The sequence below is a fragment of the Vombatus ursinus genome, unplaced genomic scaffold (assembly GCF_900497805.2).
Source record: "Vombatus ursinus unplaced genomic scaffold, bare-nosed wombat genome assembly UNPS02001287.1, whole genome shotgun sequence".
In the NCBI taxonomy this organism is placed as follows: Eukaryota; Metazoa; Chordata; class Mammalia; order Diprotodontia; family Vombatidae; genus Vombatus; species Vombatus ursinus.
This window is the reverse complement of record NW_020941065.1, coordinates 17,473,379-17,492,156: the sequence shown is the minus strand read 5'-3', so window position 1 is coordinate 17,492,156 and position 18,778 is coordinate 17,473,379. Positions and strand designations below refer to the sequence as shown.

The 18,778-nt window shown below is 48.6% G+C and overlaps 1 protein-coding gene across 3 annotated transcripts in view; it reads left to right on the top strand.

Moving 5' to 3' along the window:
• Window positions 1-1,413: 1,413 nt before the first annotated feature.
• The window catches only part of THOC5 (THO complex 5), a 31,415-nt gene continuing 14,050 nt past the window's right edge, over window positions 1,414-18,778 (top strand). The window contains exons 1-6 of one of the 3 annotated variants that reach the window (XM_027863487.1): window positions 1,414-1,561; window positions 5,950-6,054; window positions 7,627-7,770; window positions 11,698-11,811; window positions 11,918-12,015; window positions 17,908-18,054. In XM_027863487.1, the coding sequence (XP_027719288.1) occupies window positions 5,959-6,054; window positions 7,627-7,770; window positions 11,698-11,811; window positions 11,918-12,015; window positions 17,908-18,054 (599 nt within the window). In that variant the 5' untranslated portion in view covers window positions 1,414-1,561; window positions 5,950-5,958. Of the gene's footprint in view, window positions 1,562-4,571; window positions 4,669-5,946; window positions 6,055-7,626; window positions 7,771-11,697; window positions 11,812-11,917; window positions 12,016-17,907; window positions 18,055-18,778 lie in introns of those variants that run through there. The other 2 variants (XM_027863479.1, XM_027863494.1) reach the window with 2 other exon arrangements.

Sequence of the window (18,778 nt, the reverse complement as noted above, 5' to 3'; positions counted from 1 at the left end):
GAAGCACAGTAATCTCCTGACAGAGGAATGATGGACACTCAAACTGCAAAAAGATATATTTAGGTAGAGATACAGAAGATATATTTGTATGTGGTCATTGTATGAATTTGTTTTGCTTGACTGCTTGTTATAAGGGTTTTTCTTTTTATGAGGCAGCTAGATAGTGCTGTATATAGAGCACCGATCTGGAGTCAGGAAGACCTGAATTCAAATCCAGCTTCAGGGGCTTACTAATTGTGTGACCCTCGACATATCACTTAATCCATATCTGCCTCAGTTGCCACCTCTGTAAAATAGGGATTATAATAGCACCTACCTGTCAGGATTGTTTTGAGGATCACTAGAGATATTTGTCAAGTACATTTCAATAAAGTGCTAACTGGGCAGTTGAGATAAAGGAAATGAGCAATAGCCAATAAAGAAGAAGACTACTGGAATTTTTTTTTGAAAATATATGAAAGAGAACAGAAGGGAAGTTGAGGCCAGTTCAGAAAGTAATGTAAAATTGATTGTATGTCGTGGAGACTCATGATTTCATATACAATCCTATTTTGGGTGGTTTAACTCTGTTTATGGAAATGGTTATTGCTACTGTTTTTTGGTCTTCAAGTTCAAAATAAAAGTAAAATCGAAGAGTGCTGGATTTCACATCAAAGCACCTGGGTTTAAACTTCTGTTCTATCACTTCCTAACTCTCTGTAGGTCTAATCAAGTCACTTGATCTCCGAGGGCCTTGGGTCAAATGAGTGAGTTTGACTAAGTTCTCAGAGAAGCCTCTAAGACTATAAATTGCAGACAAGTTGTTGATCTGCATTACTCGAGGAAGTCCCTCGATGGAAATTCCCTTCACCATTGAAATAATAGGGCTGTCCAATAAAAATTGATTGAAGAATGCCTTGCCGGAAATCAGGGATTCTCAGGGATGGAAGTGAGACAAAATACCTTCCACCTCTCAGAATCCCTATTTTCTTTCAAGGCACAGCTCCATCTACAAGTATCTCTCCTATCTGCGGTTGATCAATAAACGTTATAGTATTATCATTGCCTGGGCCTCTTATTTCTACCTATGCTGGCCATAACTGTTCTGCTTAACTGAGGTTAAGTGACTTGCCCCTACCCACACAGCAAAGCAGGTGGCAGAGGTGGGATTTGAACCTGGGTCTTTCTAGGTTAAAGAGACCCGCGTTCCATCCATTGGGCCCCTCCGCTACTCGCCAGAGAGGGGGACTTAAGAAGGGTGCCCGCCTAGAAAAGAGGTGCTCAGGCTGCGGAGCTGGGAGCCTGGAGCCACTAGGGGGTAGCAGAGAGTCCCGGCGCGCGCCGCTCGTCCCGCCTCATCTCTATGGTACTCCGGTGGGCGTGGCTTGGGCTCTCTAGCCACCGGAAGCGGAAGGCTCGCCGGCTCTCGTTTGGTCTGTGGTGGCGGTGGCGCTGCTTCATCCTCCGTGTTCTCTTCCGTGCCCGTGGGCGTCGAGGTCCTGCTTCCATCTGCCCCACGGACGACCACGGGAGCCCCAGCGGCCTCTCGGAGCGCCAGCCCGAGCCCCGGGCCGGTCCTCAGGTACGTGCATCCCCCGGGGGTCGCCTCTCCCCGGCCGAGCCCCTCCCCCGCGGGAGCCTCGCGCTGGGCCCCCCATCCCCCAGCCGTGCCCCTCCCCCACTTCCCGGGTTCCTCCTCCAGCCGAGCCTCTCCCCAGGACCCCCACCCTTCCGATTGAGCTCCTCCCACTGCCGCTTTCTCCCTCCGACTTGGCGCCTCCCCCAGCTCTTCCATCCCCCAAATGTGCCTCTCCAGGACCCCCAACTTTCCAACTGAACCCTTCTCTCCAACTCGCTCCCTCCCCCGGGGTCGCCATCCTCTGACCTCCCCCCCCAGGACCCCCACGCTCACAAGCCAGCCCCTCCCCTTGCCTCCTTTCTCCAGCTCAGCCCCTCCCCCGCTCTCCTGGTCCCTCCCCCAGCGCCCACATCCCACCGCTGAGCCTCTCTCCAGGACCCCCAGCCTTCCAGCTGAGCTCCTTCCCCCACTCCTGGACGCCCCTGCCCCGACCCCCCCCCACCTCCTCCCTCAAACTGAACCCTTCTCTCCCTGTGCCTTTCCCCCATCTCCCTCCCTTCCGTGAGGCCCCCTCCTCCATACTGCCCCCATTCCACCAACTGACCCCCCCTCATCTCCAGATCCAGTACTTGGCTACTCTTACCTTCATCCCTCAATCTGAGCCTTGTGCCCCAGTGCCCACACCCTGCACTCCTCCAGATGCCCCTTATCCCACAAACTGAATCTTTCCTCCTATCCTTTGGCCCCTACCCCTCCCCTTTGGATCATTTCCATCCCTCACATTGAGTCCCTCCCTCCACACTCCACTTCTCCTTCACCCTTCCTCCTTCAATTCTCACTCCCCCTTCATCAGTTTGAGAGATTATCTCAAAAGTGAGCCCCTTCACCAAGCCCCTTTACCCACCTCTCCTCCAGACCCCTTGTCCCTGCCTCATCTGTCACTGAGCCCCTTCCCCCAGGCACGGTCCACTCTTCACAAAGTCCTGGTGGCCTCCCTCTGGCCTCCTCATCTAATACAGACTCCTGACGTTGAAAACCATTCCTTCACAGGCTCCAGACCTTTCCAGGTTAATGGCACAGTCTGGTCCAACCAAACTGGATGCTCGCTGTTGCCCTACAAGACAATCACACCTTCCTTCCTTCGACCAAACATTTATGATGTACCTGCTGTGGGTCATCTCCCAGCTCGGTGCCTTGAGCCACCTCCCGTTTCCCTGACTGCCCACGTTGTTCCCTGTGCTTTAAATGAATGAAAAACACTTACTAAGCCCTTGCTCTCCCTGGGCCAGCCCAGGGAATGTGTTCCTTCCTTACTTCTTCCTCGCCTCTGCCTCTTGCCTGAAGCCGCAGGCTCCTGTCAGGGTGCAGCTCATCTCCTTGAAGGGGCCTTTCTCATTCACCTTGTGAGCGGGGCTGGTTTCCTTGTATTAGTGTCCCCCGCTGAGCCTGGAACAGGGCATCTCATAGCAGGCTATTAACAAATACTGGTGGACTGATGACCCAAGCTGTTAGCGCTCCCCCATTCCACACAACTGCTTTGCATTCACTTTGTACCCATTTCGCACGTACTCACTGTTTCTCACACTGTAGTTGACTTTAGGTAGCGGGCATTCCATTCCCTCAGCCTTAGTTTCTCCCTGTAAAAAGGAGGGGATAGAGAGAGAACTAAGTGATCTACAAGGTGCCGTCCAGTTTTAAAACTGGATCTGTGTTCTTCTCTTGCTTTCCTTCGCTGTGCTGTGTAGACCAGGAGCCGTCTCAGCTTTTGTCTTTCTCCTCTCTGAGCCTGGCACGAGGACTCTTAGGGACCCGGTGTTCCTTTTTGTGACCTCTAGTATCTAACGGCATTTGACGCTTGGGATTAGCTGTAGAGCAAGAGTGGACCTTGGAGCCTGTCTAGTGTAACCGTACCATTTCACACATGAGAAAACTCAGACTGAGAGAGGTTAGATGACTTGCCCAGGGTCACACAGGCTCCAAATTCAGTGGTCACTCTCCGGTCACAGCCAGAATTTAATAAATGCTTGGGAGCAAAGCCCCTCCCCCTGCCACACAAAACCCTTCCCTGCCCTGCCTGAGCTCCTGCTCCCCCAGATTGACCTGCTTGACTGAGCCTCTCCCTGTGGTGGGTGAAGACCTAAGCCCTTGGTGAGAGGCAACCCGAGACTTCCCAGGCCAGGCCAGGGAGCATCTGTTCAGTGGGCGGGCTCTCTGCTAAGCGAGACAAACAGGAGAAGCCTTTACTTTCAAGATGCTCACATGCTTTTGGAGAGATACACCATGTAGATAAGCATAGACACGATCGTTGGACGCGGAGGAGAGAGTGGGTGCAGTTCAAAGGGAATCAGGGAATGCTTCTCTCATGAAACGGCGCATGAGGCCAGGCATCGTGGACTATGGAGGTGAAGGTGAAATCTTGTGGGGAGTAGGGGCTACGGCTCAGGCAAAAGCATGGGAGTGGAGGAGTTGAGGAGTAGCTTTTAGGCCAGCATGACTGGAATGCAGAGCTCCAGAGAATACCTTTGGGAAGGTGGGCTGCTGCTGGGTCGTGCCAGTCTTTGAATGCCAGGCTGAGGCGTTTGTATTTTGTCCTGGAGGCCGTAGGGCCCTGAAGCTTCTTGAGCAGAGACTTGTGCTTTAGGAAGATTATTTTGACAGTCCTATGAAGATGGACTGGATTAGAATCCTGGAGGCCAGATAGAAAGCTATGAAATAGTCCAGGTGAGAAGTGATAGGGTCTGAACTAATAATAATAATAATGATAACAGCTGGCATTTATGTAGCCCTTTGCATATGTTGACTCATTTGGGAGTGATTTGGGAGTGGAGAGGATAGAGGAGAGGACTTAAAATCAATTAGATTGGACAGCTGATTAAAATTGGGGAGGAAGGGAGAGAGGGAAGAGATGAACTGAGGTATTGACCAGAAGGATGGTCATATAATAAGACCTAACGTGTAGAGAACTTCAAGTTCCATATCCACTTTCCATATATCACCTCATTTATCCTTGCAGCAATCCTGGAAGGTAGATGCTATTACTAATCTCCATTTTACTGATGAGGAAACTGAGGCTGAGTGAGGCGAAGTGACTTGTGCATTGTCACACAGCAGTAAGTATCTGAGGCAGTATTCTGGTGCAGGTCTTCCTGCTTCCAGGTCAGGACTCCAGTCACTCACTGCATCCCACAGAAATGGCAGAAGCCGGCCTGACCTTAGTCCTGGCAGCTGTAAGTGCAGTGCTCTTCCCACTGTGTCACGCTACCCCGTTGTGTAGCTCTCACTCATTTGTGGGTGAGGGCTTCAGAGCCCCTTCTCCAGAGGGGATGCATTTCTTGTCTCCCAGGCTCCCCAGTTTTCCTTTTCCTCCTTTCCCATGCCAGAATTGCATGGAAGTCCAAGCATGCTATGACTATTTCTCTAGAGTGGGTATTTTTTATTTATTTTTTTGGCAAGGCACTTGGGGTTAAGTGACTTGCCCAGAGTCACACAGCTAGTGCCAATGTCAGGTGTCTGATCTGAGACCAGATTTGCACTCAGGTCCTCCTGACTCCAGGGCCGGTGCCCTATCCCCCAGGCCACTTTGCTGCCCCTAGAGTGGGTATTTTTAACCATTTTTGGGTCAGGGACCCCTTGGCAGTCCAGGGAGGTCCTTCTCAAAAGAATACTTTTAAATGTATAAAGAGCCTGGTGTGGTGGTGCCGGCCCGTCACCTCTGTGCCTGGGAGAGGCTGAGGCTGGTGGATTGCTCGAGTTCGGGAGTTCTGAGCTGCAGTAGGGCTGAAGTCTAGAACCAGTAAGGTGAGCTCCTCAGTGCAGGAGAATCACCTGCCTGAGGAGGGGGCAAACTGGCTCAGCTGTAATTAACAGGTGGAAGCTTATTGGGTTGGGCTCGTGAATGACTACTGCATAGGGAGAGTCAGTCTCCCAAAAAATGCATCAAATAAAATACTTAGGATTACAAAAGAAACTAATTATATTCAAATTCAATGATCAAAACAAGTTCCCATACCCCAGGTTAAGGATTCCTGCTCCTGAGTGTCCTCAGTCATTTACCAGGTATACTTTTGGGGTGCAGAGTGGTGTAAAGGGGTCCCAAGACTTTTCCCTACTGGTATCCGGCCTGCTTGGGGGATTTATGTGGCCTGTCTTTGTTAAGGTTTTTCCCATATCAGATACGAAGAAACCCAGAGCTCGCCTCCTTAGTAGCTGTACAGTCTGGGCTCAGAATAGCTGCTCGTCCCCTTGTCAGCCCCTTCCAGCTTTTTCATACCCTAGCGTTCTCCAGTATGGGCTTCAGTGTTCTTATCTGTGAAATGATAGGCTTGGCTGGGATGATCTCTAAGGTTCCTTCTGGCTCTAACATTCTCTGGTTCTATGATTCCATGAAGAAGAAGTCAGCCATGTCTACAGAGTCGAACAAGAAGCGGAAACCCAAAGTGATCCGAAGTGATGGAGCCCCCCCGGAGGGAAAGCGTAATCGGAGCGAGCTCGACTTGGTGAGACCCCGAACCCAGCAGCCCCCGTAGGCGTGTGCGCCCTCACCCCGGGGCCGTGTGCCCTCTGGCCAAGACGCTCTCTGACTAGCCATGTCCCAGGCTCGTCTTCCTCGGACTGGGAAACCTCCAGAGACGCAGTAGTCTTGGCTTCATTACTTAGGATAGCACTACAGCCTTTTTAAAGTGGCGATGCTGGCTAAAGAAAGTGTGCCAAGCAGAGCTTTAGTCTTCCATTGTGGAAACAAGGAGAAAACTTATTTTCTGACGTGTCATTTGTCTTAACGGTGGCGTTCTTCCTCAGGATGCGCAGCCAGACCGGCCCCTTGGGTCCAACTGGTCATTGAAAATGCCCTGGCCATACTTCCCCTCCCCCACACCCTGTCTTCCTTTCAAAACACGTTTAATTGGTGTCTTGTGTCTTTATATCCCATTTGTTTCACCCACACTGACCCCAGGTGAATATGCTACCTTGTGTCAGAGCAAAATGACAAAGCAGAACTGTTCAGCAGGAGTACCTCTGACAGTGTGTACAGGACAGTTCAGTCCTGGTGGTGTCATTCCCCGCAGCCCCCAGCAAGTGGTGTTTTCTCTGGGCCCTCACTGATTTTTCAGTTGCTGATGGTGTTTAGTGAGCGTTTTGTTCATGTTGTGGCCGTTTTGTGTGCTGTTCTTTTGGTTCTGCTTGTTTCATTTGGTGCCTTTTCACACTGATCTCTGCCTTGGAATTTCTCATTCTCGTTTCTTATTGCACAGTGATTTTAAAAAGCATACGCTATAGTTTTTTCAGCCATTGCCCCAACTCTTGGGCATCCGCTTTGTTTCCAGTTCTTTGGTACCATAGACTCTCAGATCTTCACCTGGAAGGGACTCCAGAAACCATCTGGTCGAATCCTCTTGCTTTGCAGATGAGGAAACTGAGGCCCAGGGAGGTAAAGGGACTTGTCTAAGGTCACATGTAGGCTCATAAATCTGAGCTGGAAGGGACTTAGAAAGCCACCCATCTTCTTCATTTTATAGAACATGAAGTGGGCCCAAGGAGGTACAGTGATTAGCTCATAGTCCCATCGGTAGTTATGTAACGAGGTGGGATTTGAACCCAGGGCCTCTGACTCCAGAGGTAGTGTTCTTTCCTTTGTACCGTCTGGCTCCCTCATGTATTGGACCTTCTGCATATCTTTTTTCAGATCTGTAGAGCAAATTTGAAAAACCAAAACACCAGCCCTGGATGCAGCCACACCGTAAAAGTAGAACATCCCAGCCTACTGGCCAAAGTTAAATTGGAAAGAGGCTCCTACAAGACGCTCAGCACAAGGGAAAAAAGCTAGTGGAAAAACAGGAAATATTTTCCCCTCAAATGTCAGTTCTGTTTTTATCCCATCCCAGTTGGGTACTTGTGCACTCTTCTGATGACCCCAAGAACTGGGGGGCTGGCTGTGCGTTGTACGTCACCAATCAGACCTTTCTGAGGCACCAGATGAGAGCACCCTCCTCTCCACCTTCCTTGTGTAGCTAAAGCCACTGTCGGTAACCATGACCAAAACATGAAGGGCCCCTCTCTGTGTTCACCTGCAGGACATGAAATACTATAGCGAGGAGGCTGAGGTGGACGTTCGAGACCCCAACAAGGACTATGACCTCTACAGGTTCACCTGCCACGAACTCCAGCGACTCATGGCTGAAATCCAAGAGCTCAAGAGCAGAGGCAGCAGGGACAGTGTAAGGAACCAGGGCTGGGTGTGTCCCCGCCTTCACTTGCCAGGGCCCAAAGGGCCTCCTGACCTCTTTCACGGTTGATCAGCCTTATGCAGATTTCTTAGAGCCCTCCCATGACATCCTTGTATTTTATTATCTACTGATTGAGAAAAATACATGTCTGGCTGTACCGTGACTGCTCACACCATCCCGTGGCACACAGGTCAGGAAGCTCTGGGTTGGGCCGTTCTAGCCTTTGGGCTTCATATTCATGAGGATCTTCTTTCTGCTCTTAATCTTTTTGTTTTTAGCTAGAGATTAGAAACTTTGAGGTTCTACATGCCTATGACTTTTCTTATAGCGTGGAATCTTTTTCTCCTGTCAGTATCCAATTAATATTTACTCTGATTGAGGAAGGGGAAAAAAGTTTCAGCACCTGAGCAACTATTTGAAGGCTAAAAGTTCCTCTTTCGTGTGAAACACTGGGCTGGTAGTAAGGCCTAAAAAACACAACCCAACCAGTCTCCGTTATGCTAGGGGGATGCGTCGTGGCACAGATGAGTAAATATCAAGTAAGGACCAGGTAATTTGCAGGCTAGGGAGGGGGAACCTAGAAGCCACACACTTCAGAAAAGGCTTCACGGAGGTGACTGTACTTGAGCTGGGCTTTGTTTTTGTTTTTTTTTTGTTTTTTTGGTGAGGGCAGTTGGGGTTAAGTGACTTGCGCAGAGTCACACAGCTAGTGAGTGTTGTGTGTCTGAGGCCGGATTTGAACTCAGATCCTCCTGACTCCAGGGCTGGTGCTCTATCCACTGTGCCACTTAGCTGCCCCCCTTGAGCTGGGCTTTGAAGGAAGCCAGGGATTCTGAGACACACAGATGAGGAAGGGGGCACAGTCCAAACATGGGCATGGGTTGCATAAGGCCCGGGTATTAGCTGGGAACCCTGTTTGTCTGAAACCTCATATGTGTAAAGTAGAGCAATGTGAAATCAACCCAGAAAGGTAAGCTGAGACCAGAAGCTAAAAGCTTTATCCTGGAGACAGCAGTTGAACCACTCAGGCTTTTTGAGCAGAGGAGAGGAGTGGTGTAGGTACACCTGCCCTCAGGAATGTCACTTTGGCAGCTGTGCGGGGAAGACCTGCAGAGAGACCTTAGAAGAAGCTCTTGAAATAAATAGTCCAGCCAGGTGACGAGCTCGGCTAGGTTAGTGGCCATGGAAGGGGGAAGAAGGAGTCAGATGTGAGATGTAGAAATGACTCGCCTTGAAGACCTGGTGGGTGCATATAGGAGGTGAAGGAGAGTCACTTTGAGGTCGAGAACCTCAGGATGGTGGTGCCTCCTAGCACCATTCTCTGTATTGCTTCAGCGGTAGTAGGGACGTTAAGACGGGATGGGTTTTGGAGGAAACGTAGTGAGTCTGTTTTGGACATATAGTATAGGAGAGGCTGATGGGACATCCACTTGGAAACGTTCTGATGTATAGATAGCTATAGATATTGTTATATCTGGGAAACGTCTGTGTTGAGATAATTGAACACATGGGAGCTGATGAGATCACTGAGAAAAGGTGTAGAGATGGGGAATAAGAGGCCCAGGTCAGAGACCTGGGGAACAGCACAGTTAGAGGATGTGGGATAGAGGACGAAACGACCAAAAAGACTGAGGAGGAGCAGTCAGGTGACGAGGACGAGGACCACAGGGAGGAGTGTCACAAAAACCCAAGGGGGAGAGAGGGTGATCAGTGATGAGCACAGCACAGGGTTCCAGAAGCATGATAGTGACTAGGAGAGGAAGTCTAGCATAATGAGGTCAGTCAGGGTTCTTGGGGATGGTTTAGACTTAAGCAAGGCAGCAGATACAAGAAATTGAAGATGCCTGAGTGTGGGAGGGTGATGGATGAGGTAAGCTTCTTGTGTGTAGTAAAGAAATTGGCCTCGTGGAGAAGGGCCGCCACTTCCTTGGGCGCAGGCGTCGAGGTGGAGAAGAGAGAAATGGAACAGGGTTTTGAGTTGTATCTGAGGAAAGAAGAGGGAGTTCATGCAAAGTCTCTCTTTTCTCGGTAGAAGTTGATGCTCCCGGCCTAGAGGGGAGGTGTTGAGTGTTTAAGAAGAAAAGGTTGGAACGGCTGGAGAAGGGAATAGGCCAGAGTCCTTTGGGGCAGGCCCCAGTTGTCCTGTGAAGCATGGCGAGCCCAGTGGTACTGGATACAACCTAGACAATGGTGATTCCCCTGTGCAGAAGCTTGAGAATATGAACACACAAGATGAATGGCAGGTCTTGGGGTAGTCCATGGTTGAGCATTAGAAGGGGAAGATGAAGAAACAGGTTCAGATGTTAAATGATGGTAGGTCAAGGGTGAAGATAAGTGCACAGTTGAACTGGTCACCTCCAGTGAGGCCAGAACAGAGATGATGGCGTGGGAGAACAGGGGAGGCTGGAGGGACTGGAGGTAACGTTAAAGGATGGTTAGGAGGAGTGAGGGAGATGGAGAGGTGGAAGGCAGGAACTCGGGATCAGAGAGGACAGTGTGGGTTCAGAAGACTGGAGGTGGCACAACAGACATGATTGTGAGGTGTCCTGGCCATCCCTGTGAATGACTGAGGTCAAAGAAAGCGTAGGCCACAAGAGTGGAGAGATTGATGGAGTGGGAGACCAGGCATGGCTGGCTGGCTCATCTGTGTATTACTGACATTTCACAGTATTGGGCTGGAGGTGGATACTGACCCAGGGACGAAATTCCTTGAGGAAACTAGCTGCGAGTGACCTGGAGGCCTGTAGATTGAAACAACCACAGGCTGGCCAGGATGATTCAGGTAGATGGACGAGGCGGCAGAGTGGGGAGCAAGCAGTACACCCCCTCCTGGAGGGGGGTGAGGGGAGGGGTTTTCATTACAACTGTCTCAGAATCCCTGGGATCAAGGGAGCAGAGAGTGCACCAGTTACCAGTTGGATGGGCCCTCTGCCTTGCAGGGGACTCTGCTGAAGGTTTCTCTTTACACACAGGTGGGTGGGGACCGGAATTATCTAGTCTAATCCCCTCATTTTACAAATGAGGACGTTAAGATTAAGTGGTTTCACTAGGTGACACAGGTATTAAGCTTCACGTCTGGCATTGAAACTCAGGTGTTCGATATCCAGCCTTCTTTCCATTCTACCATGGTGCCTTTGGTCGGCAAGGAATGAACTGAGCTGAACACATGGTCACGACTGGTTAGTTCATTAATTACATCCCAAATGGCCAGGGATGAAGCTCCCTCAGCAGACACCCTGCCGTGGGTTGTTGGTGGCTTTATGTCCGGCCTCTCTAGTTCCAGGGCCCTGCTCAGGCCTAGGCCTGAAGTCCTCTAGTTGGTTCCTTATTTTGGTTATTTTAGTTGCCAGATCAGCCCCGGAGCCCCTTGGTCGCTTAGCAGTGGAGAGCATTCACCTACATTGATGACATTTAGTCTGTTAGTATCAGATGAACAACTTGGACTTTGGAGTCCTGGAAGCTAGAAGTGTGCCTGAGGCCCAGGTAGTGGCACCGGACGATGCCAAAGGTAGCTGTGTAGCACGTGATGATTTAGGGTCTGAGCCCCAAGGATGGAGTGCCGTTATTTTAATTTAAATGTTTATTGCTGTTACTGTAATGCAAGTGAAGACAGTACTTTCACAGTTTAAATCCCTGTGTAATCACAGTGATTATTTATTCATCGTCTGTTGTTTAAAAAAAGAATCTCCAAACCTAGGACCCAACAAGTACACGAGAGCTGTTCTGGATTTTCAGTCTTTCCTGATGAGGTCATTTCATTTCCTTACTGGTTTTGGTTGATCCAGACTTTCCTCTAAGTTGTTCCTGTTCTTTGGAATGGACCACATGTCTGTGATTGATTCTCAAGGTGGTGGAAATCCCGAGAAGGGCCGGGCTCAAGGGTGATACCTGCCTTTTACCACGTCTGTTTGTCCCCAGGCTTCCGAAATAGAAGAGAGGAGGATCCAGAGCTGTGTTCACTTCATGACCCTGAAGAAACTGAACCGGCTGGCTCATATCAGACTGAAGAAGGGGCGAGATCAGACTCATGAGGTAGGGCTGGACAGACAGACAGAGCAGGGAGTGTGAAGTGCCACCTGTCGCCGCACCCGCATGTCTCCCTCCTCTCCAGTGATTTAGTTTCACCTCCTCCTTCCAGGCTAAGCAGAAGGTAGATGCCTATCACCTCCAGCTCCAGAACCTGTTGTATGAGGTGATGCACCTGCAGAAAGAGATCACCAAGTGCCTCGAATTTAAGTGAGTATGGGAGCAGGTGGCGCATTGGACAGTGGCTTGGGGTGCACAGTGGGCTGGCAGAGACCCCAGACAGAGACCTGACTGGCTGGGAACAGAAAGGCCTTAGCCGAGACGCTCATTGGATTATGTTAGGTGATGACTCGGAGCTGGAAAAACAAACAGCCAAAAAACCAGACCCAAACTGAGATTTGTTCCTAGCAGGTTCCCCAGTGATGCAAACTAGACTTTTAGGATATATAGCAGCAACTCCCTTTGAAGTCACACTTTCCCTTTCTGCTACTCCCTGTTGATTTTTTTCTCCCAGGTTCCCACAGTTCATGTGTTAATGGGTTACACTTTGGAGAGTTGACCTGATTTTTTACAGACGGAGTTGTAGCACCACCACCCTCGTGTGCGGGACAACAGTTGTCCTGTGTCCTCTTTTCTAGGATGGACACACTTAGGACCTTCCCATGTTCTTCATAAGACATGGTCTCTGAGCTCCTTCCTCGTTTGGTTACCCTCATTCAGATGCAGAACGCTTCTGTTAATGCAACCTAAAGTGGGTGTGCCTTTTGAGGGTCCTGTTCTAGTAATTAGATTTGTGTTCCACCCAGCCCCATGTGCTGCTCCTAAGCCAGGCTGCCTCCACTCTAGATTTCTGCAATTTTAAAAAATTTAAATGAAGGAATATCCTTTTATCCCTGGTAGATTTCATTTGGCTGGAACTCAGTGTTCCAGCCTACTGAGGTGATTTGGTCACTTAATTGAATTAGCAATGGTCCTTCCAGCTTTCTGTCACCTGAAGATTAAATGGTCTTTCTGGGTACTTATTGACAGAATCATAGAATTTCAGAGTAGGAAGGCATCTCTCACCCTAACTCATGCCCCAAAATAAAGTTCATGACGACATTCCTGACCCCAGTGAAGTGAGAAGGAGGTGGGGGGGGGGAGGAAGTGAGGCGATTCATTCCTCTTTTGGGTAGCTCGTATTTAAAAATAAATTGGCATTTTTATTCGGGACTCGGGAAACACCAAATAGAATAGACATTTGTGCATACATAGTGGAGCACAGAAGGAAAATTGTACAGGAAAATGCACATCTCTCTTACAGAATGACAGTAACTGATAGCATTCGAAGCTCCCCTGCTTGTCTGACCTTTCTGGTTTTTCTCTCCACTCAAAAAAAATGCCCCCATGGCCCTGTTTTCTTTCTTTTTGAGTAGCTCTAATTGTTAAGGGGGGCAGAAGGCTTTCTTTCTACCAAGCCTGAATCAGATGCTGCCCTTTCTGCCAGCTGCTCCTGGTTCGGCCTTCTGGACCAAGCCGACCAAAGTCTTCTTCCGCTGGTAGCTCTTCAGCCACCTGGCTGTCATGTGCTGTGGCTTCTTGAGGCTAAAGGGCCAGCTCCAGCTCCTTCAGCCAGTCCTGAAATCAAGGCCCTTCGTGCTTCTCCGGGTTCTCTTTTCTGGAAGCTCTCTGGCTGATCACTGTCCCCTCTGAAATGGTGAAGTCTAGAATTGGATGCGATATTCCCGATAAGGTCTGACCCTGGCTGCCGTACAGCAGAACTCTTAATCTCCCTCATCTTAGACACTTGACCTCCTTAATTCAGTCTGTGATTGACTGCCAGATCACACCATGGGGGCAGGGCTAGGGAACAGAAAGAAAGAGAAGAGAAGAAGCATTTACCTAGCATCTACTCTGTGCCAAGTGCTTTTTACAAATATTTGTTTATTAAAGGTAGGAGCTATTATTATCTCCACTTCACAGTTGAGGAAACTGAGGTAGCAGAGGATAAGTGACTTGCCCAAGTCTCAGATCGAGTTAGCATCTGAGGCCAGAGTTGACCTCATCTTCTTGACTCCCAAGCCAGCATTCTTTGTGACACCAGCTGCCTCACACAGGTGACTGTTCAGCTAGCTGTTAGATAAACTCCCCCCAGGTGTTTTTCAGACATGTTTCTGTCTTGGAGCAGCACCCTCATCTTTTTTTTTTTTTTAAAACCCACATGTAAGAATTTACATTTATCCCTATTTGTTTTTCATCTTACTTGATTCAAACCTGTCAAGGTTTGGGGGGGATCCCAAGTGGATTATACAGTACTAGTTATAACTCCCTGTTCTGTGTCCTCTCCGACTTTAAGGATCTTCCTTATGCCTTTAGCCATGTCACTGATAAAAATATTGAAATGAAGGAGACCAGCTTCAGGGTCCTCTGCCCACGTTGAGATCAGACCCTGAACTGACTCCTCCAGGTCAACCATTCAGCCACTTCTGCCTCCATCCAGTTGTAACGTCCCCTCCTCCACAGCTCTGTCTTCTCCACAAAAATAGCAAAAAAGAGATGTGTCAAAGGCTTGGCTCAGATCTGCGTAAACTCTATCCTTACCATGGGACCCGATCAGGAAGGAAATAAGGTTAGTCTGGTACGAGCTCGCTCCTGGTAATCCCCGCTTCCTATTCTCAGTTCTCCTCACTTGTTGCCTCAATATTTTCCAGGGGTTTGCCAGGGATCAAAGTCAAGCTCTCTACCCTCTGTTTTTGAGATCCCATTCTTTTCCCTTTTCTTGACAATTCGCTCGGCATTTGTCCTGCCTTAGTCTGTCTACTTGTCTTGTGTTCTGAGATCTGTCGAATTATCACCCAAAGTGGGGCAGCAGTCCCTTTTGCCAGTGTTTTTCTGTACTGATAAGTTCATCAAGTTAGGGCTGGCCAGGATGTAGGAGGCCATCTAGTCCAGTCCTGCCCCGAGCCTAGAGACGTGAAGTCGCCTCCCAGGTCAGCATTGAAGTGCACGCCTCTCCAAATTCAGCCACTCATCCCTCTGCCCCACAGCAGACTCTGGGCTCCGGGAGTCGAACTCACCAAGGGCAGTGAGGAGCTCTCTCATCTAACTTATCTTGAGTTTCAGCGTCCTCTTTACCACCTTTTCTTCTCTCCTCCTTCTCTTGGGCAGAGGAAAGAGAAGCAAATTAAAAGTTATAGCTGTCATCTTTCTCCTTTCATCAGTTATCCCAATCACTTCGATTTATGGTTCTTTGACCCTTCTTTGAGCCTTTTTCCCACAGGAGAGCAAAAAAGAAAAAGGTGGTTGTTTTTTTGAAAGCATGCTTAGTTTTCATTGCCTGCATCAGCTTGTTCTGAGATTTAGTATCACGGACAGTTTTCTAACTATACCACGTTTTTGTATTCATCCTGGATTACTTGACCTTGCTTCCATTTTCTGTACTTGATTTTTTAAATCCACGGTGATTAGTGAGTTAGTCTTTCAGACAAGCCTCCTTTTTCCACCTCATCAGAATTGTTTCTCTCTGTTTTCAGGATGTCTACCTAGATAGTTTTTCATCCCTTCGGGTTGATTTTCCCTGTAAGTTAAAGCAACAGACATTTATTAATCACCTACTATATGCCAGACACCATGCCAGGTCCTGGAAAAATTTAGGACGTGGGATCCTATTTATCCCTCCTCGAACACTGATAATTTCAGTCCCATAGTGTAGAGTACATGTCAAACTATTCCTGGCTTTCTCCTTCTCTGTAATAAACTGGAAAAGTTAGAGGTCACTCTTCCTTCTCCCTTCCCCCACTGTAACAGTCATTTCCACTTCAGGAACAAGTTCCCTCTTATTGGTGTCAGTCAGTTGTGGAATAGAATTTCCCATTGGTTCCTTCTTCTGCCTTTGGAAAGATGACATGACTGGGTGCTCTGCTTTTGGCCCAGTGAACCCTTGGACAGATGTCGCGTCTGCATCATGAGAGTGTCCCGTCATTGCTGTCTCACGCCTCTGCCAGATGAGTGACGTATGACCTGGTGGTGTAGCCTCCACGACCCTCTCCACCATTTCCTGACCTCGATGGGCGTATCTTCGTCTTTGTAATAACATTTGGGTTTTATTCCTAATTACATGTATAGACAATTTTTAGCATTCATTTTTTCCAAAGTTTCTCCCTCACTTCTCCCCTCCCTAAGATGGGGAGCAGTTTGATATAGGTTATATATATATATGCAATCATGAAAAACTTATTTCCATATTAGTCACATTGTGAAAGAACATACAGACTCCTCCCCCCAGAATTAAAAAAAAGAAAGGAAGAAAGTGAAGGGTAGCATGCTTTAATCTGCACTCAGACCCCCATCAGTTCTTTCTGTGGAGGTGGGCAGCATTTTTCGTCATGCATGCTTTAGAATTGTCTTGGATCATCGTACTGCTGAGAAGGGCTAAGTCGTTCCCAGTTGATCGTCGTACAATATTGCTGTTACTTGGTACAATGGTCTCCCCATTCTGCTCACTTCACTTTGCATCAGCTCGCATAAGTCTTTCCAGGCTTTTCTGAGAGCATCCTGCTCATCATTTCTTGTATCACAACAGTATTTCATCACAAGCAGATACCACAATTGACGGACATCCCTTCAATTTTCAATTCTTTGCTACCACTAAAAGAGCAGCTGTAAATATTTTTGTACATGTGGGTCCTTTTCCTTTTTCTTTGACCTTTCTGGGATACAGGCCTAACAGTGGTATTGTTGGGCCAAAGGATATGCGCGGTGTTACAGTCCTTCGGGCCTAATTCCAAATGGTTCGACCATAAGCTATCCCCAGCCTGCACTAGATTCAATCTCCCCCCCAAACATCAGGGACAGTTCTGAGTTCACATCTGCCTCCTTGAATTTGGGCTCTCTGCATCTGTATCTGCACACCTGGGCCAAGCTGTCTGAGGTCATTGTTTCTTTTGGAGCATCTGACTCATGGGGCCTTCTGAGCATCCACGTGGCCATTCTATGCACCATGCATATCCTCTCTGGCAGGGTTTGTGTGGATGGTTTTCTCCCTCCTGTTTTAGTTTAGCTCTCCCTCCTAATTAGAGTTACAAGCCTTCAGGCAAAAACATTCTCATTGACCCTTGCATGTTCCTCCATCCTTGTTATGGTCCTGAAATAGAAAACCCAGCCTCAGATACCATGTTCTCTGCTCATTTTCCCAAATGACTTTTGTCTTAGGCACTCTGCCTTTTTTCTGTGGGTGGCAGGAAAAGCATCATCTCTGCCTCCGTGGGCTTCAGTTTCTTGCCTGGCTTCCTAATCTTTGGCACAGTACCTTTGAGGTTCTTTCCAGCAGTACAGTTTGTGCATATGTGAATCACCAGAGACAGAGATAGTCATCTGGTTAGCAAGTCTTGGGAGAGTCTGTCCTATGTTGGATTCATTCTTCCCGGAAAGACAACAGGCCTCTGTTGTCTCTGGATATCAAACCAGCATTACTTTTCTTTTTTTAAAAATTATTTTATTTTGATTTATCAACAATCATTTCCATAAGCTTTTGAGTTTTGCATTTTTCTCCATCTCCCTACCCAAGGTGGCACACCCACCATTACTTTTCTTGTCTTTCTCTGACTTATACTGGATTCTTTCTTCTCCCTCTTTCTTTTCATCTTCTTAAAACAGTGAAGTGTTATGGATAGATTTTTGTTTTCTTATTTCATTTATTTCTGAATAAATCATCCTCCTCCATTGAGCCCTCAGTTGTAACAAAGAAACGCAGTTAATCAAAACTAACTTACACAAGTCTACCACAAAGTAGCAAAGAGAAGCCAAAAAAAAAAAAAGTGGCCAATGTATCTATAGACCCCTCCCCTCTCCACTGAAAAGAAGGTGTGTTTCCTCATCTCTTTTCTGAGGCCACCCTTGTCCTGGCAGCATTTTTATTAAACCATTGATAAAAAGAGTGGGTGGCATAAGTCTAAGGGTAAGAGCCTAGGAATCTCCCACCTGAGTGCTTCAAAGGTGAACATCGAGTCCCCAGTCAGCCAGGGAAGCTGCAGCTGGGCCTTGGGACTAAAGCTTCTGGTTCTGGTGGGTTTGTGATTTGAGTTTCCCAGAAGCTAAAGTTTGAGTCTTTGCTTCTATTTAAAGGTCAAAGCATGAAGAAATTGAGCTGGTAAGTATGGAAGAGTTTTATCAGGAGGCCCCTCCTGAGATCAGCAAGTCTGAGATCACCATGGGGGACCCTCACCAGCAGACCCTTGCTCGCCTCGACTGGGAGCTGGAGCAGCGGAAGAGGTAAACGCGATTGCTGTGTCCTGGGGAAGGATGCGCCGTGTCACCAAGGCATCGGATGCTTTACCTTCCTCCGTCTCCAGGATTCAAAGATAGTTTAAGTTAAGGTCTGCCTGTGTCGTTGTCAGAGACCCGGCAGCCTTGTCTCAGGCTCCTCTTTCCCTGCTTTCTGATTAGATGTCTCTGTTTTGAGAGATTGTTCTGTGATTCTGGTCGTTTGAAGTCATACCACGTCTTCTGAAAGACTTGAGAGCCTGTCCCTGGGCCTTGTGTTCTGTGGTTCCTTTGGTTCTCACCGACGTCCGAGGAGGCGGGGGCCAATACCCCCCTGGCCTGAATAAGCTTAAAGTCTAATGGGGAGGGTGAGACATACACGGATGACTGGCGTGAGTCAGGATACAGTTGGTGTGTGAGAGAGGCAGACCCCAAGGCCATGAGGGGGCTTAGCACAGGAAGCCTTCAGTCTTGTGATCCGGGCTCTCCTTTCAGTCCGAGCTGTTGAGCCTTGTTGCTCTTGCCAGTAGACTGTAGCCATCCCACTCACCGGGAACCCGGGTCTGTCAGCCCCATCACATCCTGGCCTCGCCTTGGCCTAGCCCTCTACTCTTTAGAAACAGCCTTTCCAGAGCCCCCAGGAAATAGAGAGCACATGTACTCTTCCCTTATTGCCCTTCGTCACACAGCCACGAGGTGTGAGGGCTGGTATTCAGGCCCCCTGGGTGCCTCT